This window comes from Pteropus medius, unplaced genomic scaffold (assembly GCF_902729225.1).
Source record: "Pteropus medius unplaced genomic scaffold, Ma_sr-lr_union100, whole genome shotgun sequence".
Taxonomy (NCBI): Eukaryota; Metazoa; Chordata; class Mammalia; order Chiroptera; family Pteropodidae; genus Pteropus; species Pteropus medius.
In genome coordinates, this window is record NW_024350319.1 from 25,756,165 (window position 1) to 25,774,303 (window position 18,139).

At 35.0% G+C, this 18,139-nt stretch overlaps 1 protein-coding gene across 3 annotated transcripts in view; it reads left to right on the top strand.

Annotated features, from left to right (window-relative positions):
• Positions 1-837: 837 nt before the first annotated feature.
• The window catches only part of NAV3 (neuron navigator 3), a 302,837-nt gene continuing 285,535 nt past the window's right edge, over positions 838-18,139 (top strand). For 2 of the 3 annotated variants that reach the window (XM_039838902.1, XM_039838904.1), the window contains exon 1: positions 838-1,663. In XM_039838902.1, the coding sequence (XP_039694836.1) occupies positions 1,421-1,663 (243 nt within the window). In that variant the 5' untranslated portion in view covers positions 838-1,420. The remainder of the gene's footprint in view (positions 1,664-18,139) is intronic. The other variant, XM_039838903.1, reaches the window with a different exon arrangement.

Consider the following 18,139-nt stretch of genomic DNA (forward strand, 5'->3'; position numbering starts at 1 on the left):
CTGTGTACCCATTATCTAAGACAGTAGTACATGTGTGTAAGATTTTTGCTTAAAAAAGTATCCTTTGCTTTTGTTATAGATCTTGACATGCTTTTTTTTCTATCAGATATAAAACGTGATCTGATTTTAATAAAATAATTTTATTAATAGAAGCATCATTATTCATAGTCACTGAATATACATTTAGACACTAGAAGCTTATGATGTTAAGTTGGAATTTAAAAACTTGAATAATAGTGTTATTTTAAATTACTTCTAAGATAGTTTTTAAAGTTACTCTTTAGGGTACAGGCTCTTCTACTTTCTGTGTGATTTTGGTCAAATTACTCAAATGAATCTGACTTATCTTTTCTATGAAGTGGAGAAAATAAATGTGCCTGTTCTTGAGTCATTCCATTGGTTAAATGTGATAATGCAAATAGTACTTGCCCAGTAACTGCTATGTAGTATATTCTACATATGTATTAGCTATGAATATTTTTGTTGTCGTTATTAAATTCAGAAACTATTATTACTCTATATCTAGTGCCCTGCTTTCAGTATTTACTGTATTTTTATAACCTCGGCAGGCGTGGTCCGTTGAATGATTTAGCAGCTTTAGCTAGTTGCGCTGTTGATGAGTTTAACCTGATTTCATGGGATGAAACAGTGAACACCGCGGTTCAAGGCTGTCAGTAGTGAAAAATAGCTGGAAATCAGACAAACAGCTTCATTGCTGGGATTGTTTCCGGGCTAAAAGTTCTTCCAACAGCTGTTTGTTTTGGCTATTAATCGTGTCCAATTTTTTTTTTTTTTTTAAGTTAGGGGAAATACAAATTTTCTTTAAAAAAAGAATGTAGGCTGGTTATTCGTGAAGTCAGGAAGAAAGCCTGTCCTTCCACAGTTGTGATCTTTTGGCTGCTTTGACAGTGGGACTGAGGACTTTTCCTTTTGTTTTTCTCCTCTTTTTCACTCTCGGTGCTCAGACTCAGACTGCTGTGTGAGAAGAAAAAGCTAAAACTAAGGGCTTTTAATCCTAGAGAAGGAGCTTTGTTGCAGTTACCTTTAAGAAAAGTTTACTCCCCAAAGGAGTATTTAATATTATATAGACACTGACTCACTGCAGAGAGAGAGAGAGAGAACGAGAGAGAGAGAGAGAGAGAGAGAAAGGGAAGGAAGGAGAGGAGGAAGAGAGAGAAAATGAGAATATGAGAATTCAAGCCAGCAAGAAAAAAAAAGATAACTAAAGATGAAGGGGAGTTTTGTTGCTGCTTCCTAAAAGTTATATTATTAGTGTTTTGTTTTTTTTTGTTTTTTTTTTAATCATGGTGACTGCAAGTTTTGTTTAAAGTATTTGTTCTGGAAATACTAAAGTTGGAGTCTACCAGACTGAGGTTAGAAGCATTTTCTTTGGCAGCAAGAAGATACTTTTATAGAAGCCATGCCTGTACTTGGGGTTGCCTCAAAACTGAGGCAGCCAGCTGTTGGGTCAAAGCCTGTTCATACTGCTCTTCCGATACCAAATCTTGGCACTACTGGGTCACAGCACTTTTCTTCAGGACCTTTGGAACTTACTGAAACAGAGAGCTCAATGCTTTCTTGTCAGCTCACATTAAAATCAACCTGTGAATTTGGAGAGAAGAATCCCCTCCAAGGGAAAACTAAAGAGACAGAAGACAGCAAGGTTAGTGGCTGAAGGTTACCTGCAGACTTATGTATCTAAAATGCAAATTTCCTTCTAGATGAAATAAAAAGCCTGTTGTGAAATGGTGTCTAGTACAGGAACACCAGTGTAAGAAAGTAAATAGTTTTATAGCTGAATAGCTAAATATTTAGCCTATGTAAATCTGTACTTATAGTTTATAGTTATAAAAGTCATGAACAAAATTCTCTGCATATTTGTATGTTGTTATCAACTCCTACTACTTATTGAAGAAATGCCTAGTTAATCCTATTTTGCTCTATTACTGTTAGCCATGACCAATCACAAATACAGGAAAACAGGGACCTATTTTTCATACATATTATAATGTAAAGGGAGATTTATTTGTAAAAGTACATGGAGATACTATCACTTTTCTCTAAATGTCATTTGCATTTTAAACACTTTCTGTTTGAATATATGTATGTTTGAATATGTGTATCCTAGATTGCTTATTTCATGGCAATATGAAGGACAATGAAATATTATTTTCCTTGATACTGTACATTTGTCTGGATTTTCACTTGTAAATTGAAACCCTACTGTTTTACTTATTACTGACATCTTTTTCAGTCATTTAATTTATGAATTTTGTGAGCAGTAGCTCATGCTCTTGGTTTTTAAGCTGTGCTACAATCATTTTCTCCAGATGCTGCAGAGTAGCATGGCCTTTCAGTTGGTGAACTTCATGGGGATTCATTTGTCCCTTGATAAACATCACTTTTTCATGCAGCTTTAACTGTGATGTCAAGCTTTCAGAAGTCACTGTTCTCACTTCTGGCTTCTTCCCCCACCCTGCCTCTTCAATTCCCCCCACCACTTCCACCCCTGACCCATGGATATTGCCATTTCCCCTTAAGAACTGGATATCCGAAGACAGGGCATCCCCTCCCACATGCTCGGGGCATGCACCTGGGGCCAAGAGCACCCGGGGCCAGGCGCACCCAGTGCACTGGGGGAGCGAGGTGGGGGAATGGCGCACCCAGAGTATGGCCCGTGGCTCCACCTGAGGTGTGCATGCAAAGCAGACTTGCTAACCACTACACTATGGAGCTACCCCACCTCTGGCTTCTTAAGGAATGATTTGATTTTACTGCCTCACCCAGATGTAATTTAAAAATTCCTTAAGGAAAAAAAAAATACTTCATATTGAAATCAACTCTACAAGTTAAAAAGAAAACCACCTCTTTTGTCTGGAATGCCAATTCCATCTTCATTTGTGCAAATCCTCTAAGGTACAGCCCTAGATGCAACTTTCTTCGTAAAGTCTTTGCTAGTTACTCCTTCTCTTCTTTCCTCTGCTCTGATTCTTTGTAGTAATACTTACAGCACCTTTACTAATATTGTATTTTAACTATCTGGATAATTTGTTTTCACCCCACTAAATTAAAAATATATGGATGGCAGGACCTTATTCTGTGTTCCAGCTCTCTCTCCCCAACATTTTATGCTTAAGTATTAAATAGTAATTGAATGAGTCAGTACATGAATGAAGGAACCAATGAATGAACTAACAATTGTTCTGAGAAAGATTTAGTTCTTTAGTCTCTTTGGATCATTTAATCTATACAACGTAGGATTTGGAGTGACTGATATTAAAAGTACATCTAGCTCTAAAATTATTTGTTTTGCGTTTAAGAAAGCGCTGTTTATACAAGAAAAATTAGTTGGAAAATAACTACAGGTTTAGAGTTTTCAGTCTAATGTAAGAAATTGGGTAAAAGCAGGGAAGCATAAATTATCAGCAGAAGACTAAACTTTTTAACTTTATGCAAATAATTAAATGTGAGCACCATACAATTCTGTTCTAATGTTCTATGTACCCACAATGACTTGTCTGGATCAGATGGAAAGAATAGATAGATGCTTTTTCTCTGCTGACCATACTATTATCTCTGCAGGTTTAGTCAAACTTTCACTTTGATAAATGGCCTTGGCCTAAGACTTGACCACTGTAAGTACTGTTTTCAATAGAATTTTGGTTGATCTCTGGTTAGCAAACATATCAATCACACATCTGATATCCAATAAGACTCTGTGGTAAGCAATGTTGTATTTATAGGGATGTTTTTACCATGCCACTTATCAGATTAAAACTTTTTCAAACAGATGTAAAGACTGCCTGGTCAGCATTTCAGAATATTAATGTTAAAAAAGTATATTTAAAGATATTTATAAACTTTTGAAAAAATAGGACTGAAGAAAATAGCAAAATGATCAAGGCAGTTGTATTAGAGATAATTAGATTTGGCTGCAGATAGTAGAAAACTCAACCTAACAATAGCTTAAACAAAATATGAGTTTATTTCTTTTTCTTGTAAAGAATAAATGGAAGTAATCAGTTTGTGGCTGGTAAGGTGACTGCATGAAGCTGTCAGGGAACCGGGCTCTCTCTGTTTTGCCCACCATCATCAGTTGTGGCATCTATCTCTCATTCTCAAGTGGATAATTGAATTCCACTCAATTAAAAAGACACATCCTGTTTCATTAAGGATTCTTATATATCCCATTGGCGTCTTTATACTTCCAGAGCCTTATCTAGCTGAAATGGAGACTGGAAAAATGTAGTTTTTAATCTAGGAAGCTATGTACCAAGCTAAAAATCATGAGTTCTATTTCTAAGGAAAAAGAGACCATGGATAATACCCACAATAGATTATGGTCATTAAGAAACATTTATGTGGAGTTCTCTGCTAATCCTTTCACCAAACAGTCTCACAGTCTGATTAGAGAGAACAAACCTATTTCTGTGTCAGATGAAATATGTCAGAAATGTAACCTTGATCCAACCTTGTCTTGTTTTTGATTAATGTAAATACCATCATTTTGAATTCTTAATCTAATATCTAGTGATGCACGTCACTATCTCATATCCAATAATTTCTAGAATTTGGAGATTTTACTCCTGTTTTATAGCTTGGATTTATCCCCTATGCACATCCTCATGCTTTGGCCTTTGTTAATTTTCTGTCAATCATTGCAATAATTCCGAGCTGGTCTATTCTTCTCTTGTAGCTCTGCACCACATCCATACAACACATTCACCATCCTGCTTAATGCAAAAGCTTCAGTTACTTCTCATGTCTTAGAATTTTTCATTCAAGAATTCTAGTCTCCCAATTGCTGTCACTTCCGCTTCTGTCATAGTTTCATCTAGCTACAATATTCCAGATGCATCCTTCCTGGGTGTCCCAAGTTCTTCAGACTGCTTAGTCTCACTGTCATTTAACAAATAAATAATTTTAGTTCTGAATTCCATGTCACATACATTTGGAAACTCTAGTATGATTTTTCAAGGATTTATGTTTTCTCTAGTTATGTCTTATTCTGATTTTTTACTTTCCTTGAATTTTCTAATGTCTTTCCTCATGTGGTTTGGTTTTTTTATTCTTCCTGGCCATTCACCTAAATGAGAAAGAGAGTTACTTTGCTTTGGGAACTTTACTAATCTGGAGATTAAGGTTAAGAAAGAGGGTTCTATTTTGTCAGGGCTCAGCAAATAACATACAACTAAGCATTGGACACCCCTGTTCACTGGAGTCCTTTGGCCGTACCTACCACTGAAAACTTTATTGATCTTCACTTGTCAGTCTCTAGCTTCCTTTGAACTTGATCTGCCACCTCTCTTTTACCTCTCTTCTCATTTTTAACTTTTTTCTAGCGTTGGGTTCACTCACCCTTTCCCTCTTGGATTACCTGTACAAAAGTAGGAATTTTTTTTTACATTATTATAGAAAACAATTTTTTGAACACTTACCATGTACTTTATAGGAAAGTTCTCATTTTATTCTTAAGGCATTTGAATATGGCATTATTATCAACATTTACCGAGAAATAAACTGAGGCTTCAATAGAGTGGGAGACAGTCATAAAATCAGACAGTTAACTAGTACCAAAATTCAGGATTTTAATTTCGGTTTGTACCTACAAAGCTTTTTTTTTTAGTCTATTACCTAACACGCTCTTCATGATATACTTGCAATACTTTTTTAAAGTGTGGGGTGGAAGAATATGAATTCAAATTAATGCTATGTGGCTCCAGATGATACTCTTAACCAATAAATAACACAGCAACAATGAAGACTTCTGCTGGTGTCAGGGGAAGAAAAGAAGGGCTTTTGATTGACTTGATTTCTATATATACTAGTAAGGTTTGTTTTAAGTACTGAATTAACATTGCTAGTGAATTACAAATAAATCATTGGTGTATCCAAGTGACTAGAATTATCAGAGAAGACAATTATGTTGACACCTGGTCTCTATCGAATAGTTTGAATAACAGAAATAAATAAAAGAAACCCCAGGATAGAAATATAGCAGCAGATGTCAATAGAGTAGATGACTGGCTCTGACCTCCAGCTGTTTCCTTCTTGAAGAAGATGCCTGATCGCTGAGGACAGTTGACACTCCTGTTGGCTTGCTCACATGGTAGCACTTCCAGAGCTGACCAGGCCTACAGCTGCATAGGTCAGCCCTCAGGTCCCTAGATGATTCGCCTTCTTTGCCAGTTTCTGCTGTGCTTGCACATTTTGTTATTCCTATTTCAAGAAACCAGATTATTTCTCTTTCTACTTACAGCTCATATTCCAAGTTTCATGGTTAAATTATCAATGGACATTTTAATTGTTTTTGCCTTTGTGGTAGCAGTAGTGTGAAGGATGTTGTAATGATCCTTGAATTTTAATATTGTCTCTACTGGCAGAAGGGTCAGCTTTTCAGTATCACATATTTGTTTCCCTTGAGTAACAATGTGTAGAAAAGTGGTAATCTAATACTAGTGTCTATTTTTAGTTTGTTCTTTACAGAGTCTTTAAAGAATTATATTTTATGCTTTAAACTATGAAATTACCAAAAATTCTGGTGTAAATTATATGTGATTAAATGTTCCTGAACTCTCATACAACTTTTTTAGTGTTCTTCAAATGACAATATTGTGCATATATTTGATGCCAAACACATTCTTCTTAGTTTCTTCCTTCCTAGTATCATAGACATCTTTCTTTCCTTCAATAAAAAAGAAGGCACTAAATATATTATTTATGGAAATAAGAAATCGATAGGTATGTCATTAATTTTTAAGCAAAACAATTGCTTTATGGTTGGTATTTATGCTATCACATCTCCAACAATTACCCTCAGTCAATCTTGAACTTAAAATGTTAGATGACATAATTAAAAGAACATTAAATTTGGAACTCAAAGATTCAAGTTAAACTTCTGCTAGATCCTGAAAGGACAAGTCATTTAAGCTTTCTGAACTTCAACCTCCCTCCCCCGACCCCTCTCTCTTTGTCTCTCTGTCTCTCCGTCTCTCTGTCCCCCTTTCTCTCTCTCTCTCTCTATATATATATATTCACATACATATATATGTATATCCACACACACATACATACATACATACATACATACATACATACATACATATATAAAATAAAATAAAATGAGGGTAATAGTTCTTTTTTTCATAAAAATGTATGATTTTATTTTTTTAACAACTGTATTTTTAATTTACTTACATTTCATTTGTATTCTATTTTATTTTTTAATTAAGTTTATTGGGGTAACATTGGTTAATACAATTATATAATTTTCAGGTATACATTATCATTTGACATCTGTATATTCTATTGTGTTTACTACCCAAAGTCCAGTTTCCTTCAGCTACCACATATTTGATCCCCTTTAATGCAATTTCACCCCTCCCCTCCCTCAATTTCCCTACATTTACCTCCTTCCTTAATTCCTGTCTACTTTCTCCCTCCTCCCCCACCCCATTAGTAACCACTATTCTATAGACTTCTGGTAACCACTAGTCTATAGTCCATGTCCATGAGTCTCTGTTCGTTTGTCCTGCTCATTTGTTGCTTTTAGGTTTATATCCCACTTATAAGTGAGATATGATTTTTAACTTTTTCTGTCTGGCTTATTTCGCTTAGCACAATTATCTCGAGGTCCATCCATGTTGTCGCAAATGGCAGTATTTCATCTCTTCTTATAGCTGAGTAATAGTCCATAAAGCTTTTGTAAAGGTAACATTTTTATTATTTATTCCTTTTCTTTCTTATTTTGTCCTATCAGTTATCACATTTCTCTTATTTTTCAGTCTCTTCCTCTCTAGTGGATCCTTTGAAACAAGATTTTTCAGCCTGGCACTAGACATTTTGGACCTGATAGTTCTGTGTTATGGGGGCTATCGTAGTATTGGATGTTTAGCTCCATCCCTGCCATTGCCTTCCACATGCAATAGTGACAACAAAAAATGTCTCCAGACATTATATCTGGGGGAAGGACAAAAATCAAATCCAGTTGAGAGACACTGCTTTAGAATCAGCTTCCAAAAATGCTCAGGTATCTACTATTTCGTAATAATAATAATAATAATAATAATAATAATAATAAATAATAATAATAGTTTCCTTCACTCTGCTTCAGATAATCACTCTATCTTTCCGACTTTCCAGATACATTTCTTGAATGAATAGTTTGTATTGATCACCACTATTCCAAGCTTTGCATTTTTTTTTAGTTTTTTTGATCTTTAACTTCTGTTTTCCTAGAGATTACTAATGGCATTTGAAAAAAAAAAAAAATCTCTTCTTGGTTAACAATTTACCTTCTGTTTTCATCTTGTTTACAGCATTTGACATCTACTGACCACAATTCTCTTTCTGGAATGTTCCAATGTTTACTAGCAATGTGACCTTGGCAAGTCAATTAACACTTAAGTCTCAGTTTCCTCATTTATAAAATGAGGACAGTAATGCAAACTACCTCATAAAATTGTTGCAAAGTGTAAATGATGTTACATATAAATTATATGCCAAGAGAATGCCTAGTACACAATGATCAACATTCATTACCGTTTGTAATATTATAAAAGTAATAGCTTTATTCAAAAGTTACTAATATTAAAAATTGGAAGTAGAGAAGAGGAGGCAGTAATTAATTCTTCATGTATGAGGAAATTAACATTTCAACCATGTTTTGAAGAACGAACTTGATTTAGCCAAATAAATATAGAAAAATGAACATCTTAAATAGAATGGCATTTACCAAGGTATGAAATATTGTTCTGTATTTAGAAAGCTACCAATTATTCAGCAATCCTAGAACATAAGATGCAAATGAGAGAGATGAAATTGAATTGAGGCAGTGGGACGATGGGCATTAAATGTCCAATAAGGAGTCTGGACTTAATCTACAGAAGATGAGAGGACGTTGTCAAAGTGACATGATTAAGTCTATGTTTTAGAATGATGATCATGAAATAAAACATGGAAAGGGCCAGTAAAGATTGAGAAACTAAAAACTGCAGAAGAGGAGAGTATGATGAAGCAAAGTTTTGACTAAAATACCAAGCTCAAGAGCAATAGAAGAGGAATGAATTTAGTAAAAGAGCTGTAGGTGTTCTGATTCACTTATTAAATGTGAACAATCCACAAAATTCTAAGCCTTGAAGGATAAATACATATTTCTTCAAACAAAAACACACAATTTACTTGGAAATGAACATTTGTGAACTTGGCAGAAAGTAGCTATTAAAATTAATGATAATTACTAATATTTCTTGAGTATATACCACATACTAGATGCTATACCCAATTTATTATTATTCCAATTAAATATATATAGAAACTGAGCTCATATTGATGTTAGGGTAGAGCGGGAATTCCAACGCAGGTCTGTTTGACTCCTATGTCTTTATTCTTCATCTCCCTCTCTGTCTCTCGCTCAGCAATTTATAAGCCACAGTCAAAATCAATGTTATTCTTTCCCTCTTTGTGGATACTGAATCACATAATGGGATAACAAAGAAAACCACAGATTCTTCCAAGAGTACTGAATTAATCTTTGACAAGCTTCACTTCGAATTCTTCTCCCCCAACGCCTACCTTTGCTCCATTTTTGCTTTAAGAAATGCTTTTCTTTGGATTCCTAGTCACTGGGGCTCATAGAGAAATTCAATATCTGTGGGAGAGTTCATTAATTAGATGCATGACAAGATTTCCCCATTGTTCCCAGGAAATGGAATAATTTGTTAAAAAGCATTGCAGTTCTTCCTGGAGATAAAATAATCAGGTGAGAGGGCAGTGGCAAAAATTTACCATATTCCCAATAAAATGCCATGATACAGTCTTCTTTAAAAAATAAAAGGCAAACAAACAAAAACAAAAGGCCATCTCTTTTTTTATGTATTTTGATGTTGTGAAGGACCCTTTTGTAAAACCTAAAACCTAAGATGGGCAGGTTCACAATTTTCCATCATGAAATATGTTAGAGTACATTTTATAAACAATCAAAATGGCATTGTGTTAGTTAAGGTAACACTAACTTCTATAAGAAATAAGCTTAAGGTCTCAAGGCTTAAAATTATAGATGTTTATTTTTCATTCTTTTAGCTTCAGGAGTTGATGAACTATGTTCCAAAGGTCAAATCTGGTGCCCAATTTTATTAAGTAACGTTTTATTGTAACACAGCCATGATGTTTGTTTGTGTGTTGTCTGGTTTTGTGCTGATTTTGTGCTGATTTTGGCTGATTTTGTGTTAAGAGAGTAGAGTTGAGTAGTTGCAATAGAGACTGTATGGCCTGCAAAGGCTAAAGTATTTACTCTCTGGCCCTCTATTGAAAAAGTTTGCTGATACATGCTTTATGGTAACTCAGGAAACAAGAGTCCTTCCAGCTTGTAGTTCCATCATCCACCTCTAGCCAGCCATCAGTAAAAGAGAAAAAATGGAGGATTGTACAAGAGGCTTAGAAATTCCATATATCACTTCCACTCAGTTTTATTGGTCAGAACTCAGCCATATAATGATACTGAATTGCAAGAGAGACTAGGAAATATAGTCTAGCTGTATGCCCAGAAATTAAGGGAAATGGTTTGTTAAACTATTAGCCAGTATTTAGTTAGCAAGAGACTGCCTAGTTAGTCAGATGTTCAAGATTAAGCAAAAAATGACTATTTTAAAAATATTCCAAGGTGCCCAGAAATGTCTTTCAGACTGTCAAGAAGTTGTCCTGAATTATAGGGATGTGCCTTTAGAAAAGTGAAGGACCATAATTACACTCAAGTTACTAAATGTACAGAAAGAAGATAATCTTGCAGTTAACCCAGCTTTTAAAAAATAGCCAGGCCCATCTACACAAAAATGTCTTGAAAATCTCACTGTGGTCTCTTGATTTCTTTGGCTACTAACTACCTTCAGTTTCTCCTATTCCAACCTGCTGATCCTAACTCACATCCTGAAACAACTCTGTCTTGGTCCTGTGCCCTTGTTTCTACTTGCTTCACTACTCTGCTTTTAAGACCCTTCTCTTGCTGGTCCTGGAAACTCTCCATCAAGCTGGGAACCAGAAAGGCCAAGTCAGTGTAAGATCTGAATTCTAGAAGTGAAGTTAAAAGAATCGGAGTGAAGTCAGGTGTCACAGTGGGAAGGAGGTATTTGCTGGCTTGTGGAAGTTGTCAAATCAGTGGCTGCATAGTTGTGTGAGGGAGTATGTGCTCTCTTGGCCTAGAGACACCATGTAGCTTCTGTCAGCATGCTGCAAATTGGTTCCAAGGTAGACCTTCTGGGAATGTATCATTGATAACCTACCACCAGGATTGACAGAAGCAACTTCTATTACAATTCCTTCAGACCACAATTAAGCAAATATAAAGAACGGTACATTGAACCACCTCTTTTCGAATGAAAGGTAAATTTTTAAATCACTTAATTGGTCTTCAGGTTGAGTTGTCCATCTCAACCTGAAGACCAATTCAGATTGGGACTATCTCTACTCAGGTTTCTACTTTTCTTTGACACTATTTACTGTTTAGCTTTAGCTCGAGTCAATTTAAATTGCTCATTTTTTAGACTCTAAAAATATACAGGTTACGTATTTCTCTTCATTGACCCTGAACGCTTATATTTTTAATATAATCTTGCTATGCCTTTTTTTGACAATTTATTGAATTTCTACAGAGTGATATTTTTGCCAGAATCTTTTATGTTGTTATTTTGACCCATATATTTTTTTGGATCCTGTTTCACATTTCCTTTCTCTTTAAACCATCTGCTTTTTATAGCTGTTTCTTCCTTCCTTTGGCTGGCTTTTTGATATCCACACTTGTGTGTTGCTTTCTCCCATTGAACACAAGGTTTATCATCTCCAACAATATGTTCTCTCTTCTCTTTTCCTCACATTCAGGCTAGACCTATTGTATTCTAAAACAAGACTGCTGTTTCACAAATATAAATTCTCCCATTTGATACTTCTGGGTCTACATCTGGATCCTAGATGAGATATCTTTGTTAATCATTCTTCCAGTTAATTAGTCAACTATTAACAGCTTATTGCATGCTTACCATAGATAACATGAAATATAAATATATTTATATTTATCAATTTTAAAATCTTGCCTTATTAAGGATTATTGTCACATGCTATCAGTTCTCTATTCGAATTTAACAGCAATTATTCCAGTTAGAAGTAGTTTCTATGAAGCTTTTAGTTATTCAAAGAAATATGCATCTATACATATGTAAAATAGATTATTTTAACAGGATAGGCTTTGTGGGAAATATACTTACAACAGCTGGGACTCCTTTTAGGAATTTATACTAATTCATTTTTGGCAACATTAAATTCCTATTTATTTAATATTATCTAGAAATATCAGAAACAATGATAATTCAGATTTTTAATAATCATAACTTTTATTATACATTTGGGGTGCTTGTTTAATTTAGAACAGGTTTATTCTCTCCAGTTATGATAATCGAAAATATCCCTAGACATTGTTTGCCTGTCCCCTGAGAGGAAAAATTGCCCCCAGTTTAGAACCACTGATTTAGATCCTGCCTTGTTTGAAAGAGGATTTAGTAGAATTAAAAAACATATACAACGTATAAGATTTCAAAACACATGCAAATAAAAAGGGGTTACAAGAAGAAAAGAACAAAGGAAAAAGATAAAGCCAGAGTAAAACTGGTCTATAAAATGTGTGCTGTGATATTTTGTATAGTTGAGAGAAGTCATCTATACATTTGGATCTGAGCTTTCAAACTGCTGATACAGAAAGGTTAATCAAGTGATATCTTAATCAGTGCCCAAAGCATGAGCTAATATTTGCTCAGGAGATTTACATCTTAATCTGTTTCTGGGTATATATAAGAAATATTTCCTCAGGGGCATTTATAGAGACATATTATGTAATTTAAATAACAATTTTTTCAATAACAATTTTATTCCAGATTTTAGTTATTGTTTTCTCCCCATATCTCTACCTTCTATATGAAACCATTAAAATAAAAATTTTAATTAAGTCCACATAAGGTGATCAACTGTATGTACTTATTTTCCCAGGACTGTCTTGATTTCAGCACCGAAAGTCTATTGTTTTGGGGGTCTCTCAGTCCAGGGCAAACTGGCGCGTTTGGTCACTCTAATTGTGAACTGCACTTCATGTTTCTCTCTTTAATTTTATTCTGTTTTTATAATTGCCTAATTGTTAAATTTAAGTTTGTACTAGTTAAAAATATATTTTATATTTATCAATTTTAAAATCTTGCCTTATTTAATTAAAGATTATTGTCACATGCTATCTATTTGGCTTTACCAGAACATGTCTTTCTTCAACAGCAATTATTTCAGTTAGAAGTAGTTTCTGTGAAACTTTTAGTTAGTCAGAGAACTTCATTTTTTAACAAGGTTCAAATATTTACATTTGCTCCTTTCTTATCCATACCATTTTAACTAACTTTGGCAATAATGAATGTGCTGATCTTTCCTTTTGTGTGAAAAGCTTCGATTTTGTCAATAGAACAAACATAGCTTAGTTCCCTGAGTTCATCAGGTAACTTCCAACATAAGTTCTGTAGACCCTGAGTTGATATCTTGAGGTATTGCAGATTGTTTGTTTGTTTGTTTTTCCTATACCTTCAGAGACTGCACATAAAGAACAGGATTTTCATTTTACTTCAGCAGCATGCTTCTCCTCCATAAGACAGACAGGATGTGGTCTGGGAGAAAGTCTACTCTTTAACAATAGATCATTGACAGAATGTTTGGGAAGTATAAAGAGAAAGAGAGCATCTGTCTACACCGAAAATTATCAGAGGCAGCTATATATGTGAGAATCTTAGGTTTCAGAAATATGTTTTTTTATGGTCATCTGTTTTTCTTCTTTGTTTTTATAGGATGAGGAAAGTTGCATTCAAGATAACAAAATATTCTAAATTCAGAGGAGGAAATGCATCGCATTTCGTCTAGTTACCCAAGGCAGAAAATTAGTTCCCTCGGGCATTAAATATATTTCGTTTAGCACTTATGTGTGATCTCAGTGAATCAAGCTAAGAGAATTAAAAGAGTGAGAAGATAAAATCCAACTGAAAGGTAATGATAAGGAGGATCCTGCAAGAAAGAAGTTTTTCTAGGCAGAGTGGCCCAGGTGCTGACTTTATCTACAATTCATTTTGCATGGAATATGAGAAAAGATACTACACAAAGTGTGGGTATGGCAAGCACTAATATATCATTCCTTTCTCTTCTGTAGCTTTGGTCAAATAGTAATTAAATTTTAATTAAATGTAATATTTTAAGGAGTTGCAAGAAAATCGACATATTACCCCTGTATTCATTCTGCTGTATTTGTAGCTTCTTTCATATATACTACTCTATCACAATGTTGACTTGTGCGAACATACACAATTGGTGCAGCTGCTATTAAGTTGAAAGGGGAGTTAGAGTGAGTCCCAGGGTCTGCTTTGTCTTTTGCTTTCCTCTTTTTAAATGTGCATATGTAAACTTTTGTTCAAATGTTTTACCACCTGGACCTTTTCTGGATGTGTTGCTGCTCTCCAAAGGACTTGGCAGCAGGTACTTCCTGTTGTGCTGCAGGCTTTCATTTACAGGACATCTGTAAAACCACAACACGAATAGTCAGAATAGCAAAAACGGCCTTCTAATGAACATAGTAAAACTTCAGAGCACATTCTTAAGCCAGGAGAAAGTGCCCCAAAGACCAGATGTGATTTAGGATGAGTAAGACATAAGTCAAGGTGTGGGTCTTTGACTCTCCACCAGAAAACAACACTTGGATTTCCTGGCAATGAAATTATGTAATGACTGTGGTTTCTTTTTGTAAACTGTGTCTCAGACAGGGAGGAAGACGGAACCAACTGGATTGTGTAACTTTATAAATAGAAACAGCCATGTTAAAATAACAAGACTGCTCAGAGTTAAGCCAATGAATTTTGCTACTAGCTGCAAAGCTAGGCCACTGAATGAATATAAGATCCATCCTGTGGAGTAATTTCTGAGGTTTGCCCAAGAATGCTTAATGGAAAAAAATCAGTGAGAAGTTCTTACCCTTCTTCCATTGTACTCCAAGTATTTTAGTCCAAATAAATCAAAACCTTTTCTCTGTTGGAAATAGTCAAGTTGGAGACACAGGAACTTTGTCCTCCACTACAAATAATGAATAACGAGCTCATTCCATTTTTAATACTGCACATAATTTACTAAATACTTGGAACAGTTTATCCTGGCAATGGCATAAAGGATAAAGAGGTGTACCTACTTTATTATCTATTGAACAAAATGTGTGCTACATTTGCTATATGCTCTGGAACACAAGATGTTTAAATTTCACTGCTGTTCTTTATTTTAGAGGGAAGAACCCAGGTACATAGAGAGAAATCTCCTTAATAAAGGCCAAAAACACCAGTCTTCTCAGCATGATTCCATTCGATTTGATATATACTCCAAAAGAAATTGTGCTATGTTTGCCAGTTAGCTGAGGTTTGTAGATCATAGGTTTTGAATCTCTCAGGGGCGATTGTATAATAGTAGTATTTTCTTTGATTTTGGGGGCTACAAAACTGATACTAGTCCTTCCTAGACATTGTTGACAAATCAATCTTCCCTAGCACAGCTATAATCTTAGCAATCGTTTAAGGTTTTCCCTAGTCCAGATGAAATGAATTTTCTCATTTAAACACTTATTTTAAGGAGAGGCCTATTTGATTCATGTTTATATCTCCTGAGATCCATAACACAATGCCTAAACATATTTGTAGAATTAAAAAATTAGTGATTTTCATACTTTTATTCCTTTGACTCATGATTTGCCTTATGCTTATGGTTTAAAAAGAGCCATCCTAGAACATATCTGTGATTGCTGGGATATAAATATCAGCTCTGCTATTTTAGTAAATTTCTGCTATTTCACTGATTTAAGGTGAAATCTTCATGTTTTGGCCTTAGTATACAGTCATACACCATTTAATGACGGGGATACATTCTGGGAAATGTGGTGTTAGATGATTTTGTCATTGTGTGAACATCATAAAATGTACATACAGAAACCTAGATTGTACAGTTTACTACCATAATCAGGTGCTATACTTGTAAATGATTGACATCACACTGAGTTTTTTACACCAGTGTCACCACAAACACATGAGTAATGTGTTGCACTATGATGTTTTGATGGATATAATGTTGCCAGGTGATGGGAATTTTTCAGTTGCATTATAATCTTATTGGACAACCATTGTCCATGCAGTTCGTCATTGACTGAAATGTTAATTGACTATAGTATACTAGTCCATCCGGAGCAAATCTGTCCCAGTTCAATGGTGGTCTTATATGTCTCTGAAACTATCTCATCAAATGTAGAGAATTAATATTGGAAAGAATCATGGAGGATTTTCTAATACAACTATCTCTTTTTTGTACATTGGTAAAATTAAGACCAAGCAAGTTGAAATGGACCATCTTAAAATGAATGTTAAAAAGTGAATATAAAAGCTACAACCTGAGTGTCCCATTTGTTGATGACGCTTACTTAGTTTACTCTAACAAACCTGATTAGGAAAATGAATATGACTTTAACATAAAATCGAAGACACATGGTCTCACAGAAAGCCAGCCACAGCTTTTCACTAGAGAATCAGTAAAGAGGTGCAGTAAGTTGTGTCATGCTCCAACACCTATGAGAAAGTGTCTTGGCATTCTTTGATTTCCTTGTCAGTTAGAACATAACTGGTGAGATCACTCTATTCAGCAAACATGTCCATGCTTTATTGCAAGGGTGAGTTTCTGGATGTTTTAATAGAGTTTTCCTTGTCTAGGGTGATATATTATCTTGATCGTCCTCTAAGTAATCACAAGTCCATTGTAGGGTAATAAATTCAGCCAAGTACATTGTAATTTATATGTTTTACTTAAAGAGCTTTAAGACACACTACTTCTCAGATGTAAGAAAATTCAACTCAGTATTTTCTGTAACATACCTTGTCTAGTTCTCGAACCTCCTTTCCTTCTGATGGTGGTAGAAAGATTGGTGACGGGGCAGAAATTTAAATTAGGTTCCTTTTTTTTTTTTTGATTTAAGAAAACCTCAATAGAGTAAATATTTATTAATTTGAAGATTAAACTTTTTGTCGGTGCTGTTTTCCTTTCTCCATGAGGTTTCTCTCTTCTTATTTATAAAATAGACTTTTCGAATCGGTGACTACAGTATGTTTAGGAAAGTTTTTGTGTCCTTGGGGGCAATAGGGAATGGAGTGAGAAAGCATCTCTGGTTTGTTTGCTACCATCTGGATCATTGCCGTTCTGTGCTGCAGTAGCCCCATATAGCTGGATCCCTGGGCATGCTGTGCCCCTCTCTGCTGAGGGCTGGTCTTTGGCTACTATGTGGACACCCACTGTTGATAACCATTGCTCAAATTCTGCATCTTCCTTGTCCTAATGCCATCTCTCTTTGGGCACACTAGTTCTCTCCACATTTTCGCATACCTGCACTGGGATACATGGAAATTTCTGGATTCACGCATATCAGGAGTGCTGTCTCAAGCACATTTATCTGCTTAACCATGTTCTCTTTTCATTTCCCTCTACTTTGGCTGTTCAGTATTGGCAACGGACACGCTATGTTGCTGCCCTCTGAGATGGCAAGTGGGACACAAGTCCCCTTAGCTTTCCCCCTGATTGTCAACCTATCTGGGAATTTTTCTTATCCAACTATCACTCCTGGGCGTACTCCCAGGCTATAGAGGCACCAGATTCCATCTCACATTCTAAAGGTGGCTTATCTTAGATACAACCCTTCTGAATCTCCTTGTTTCTTTCCTACTATTTGAACTTTTATTTATTCTCACCATCATAGTTAGCATCTCTGAAAATATCTCCTACATCCTCTGCATTGTGTATTATAGTACAACTCTATGTTCTGTGCTTAAAAGGTTTTCATTTGATGGATAAAGGGAAGCTGTTGCAATCTGGAAAACACTTTCTCATTCAGCAAATTCTGACTTTCAAAACATTTTGTCACTATGGACTTATATTTGAAATAAAGTTGAGCACTGAGTTTTGTTGTTATTGTTGTTATAGGATTAATTCTGTCTTGAAATAATAAATGTCATTGTTTTAATGGGTGGAAGAACCATAGGCCAACTAAGAAATAGAAATA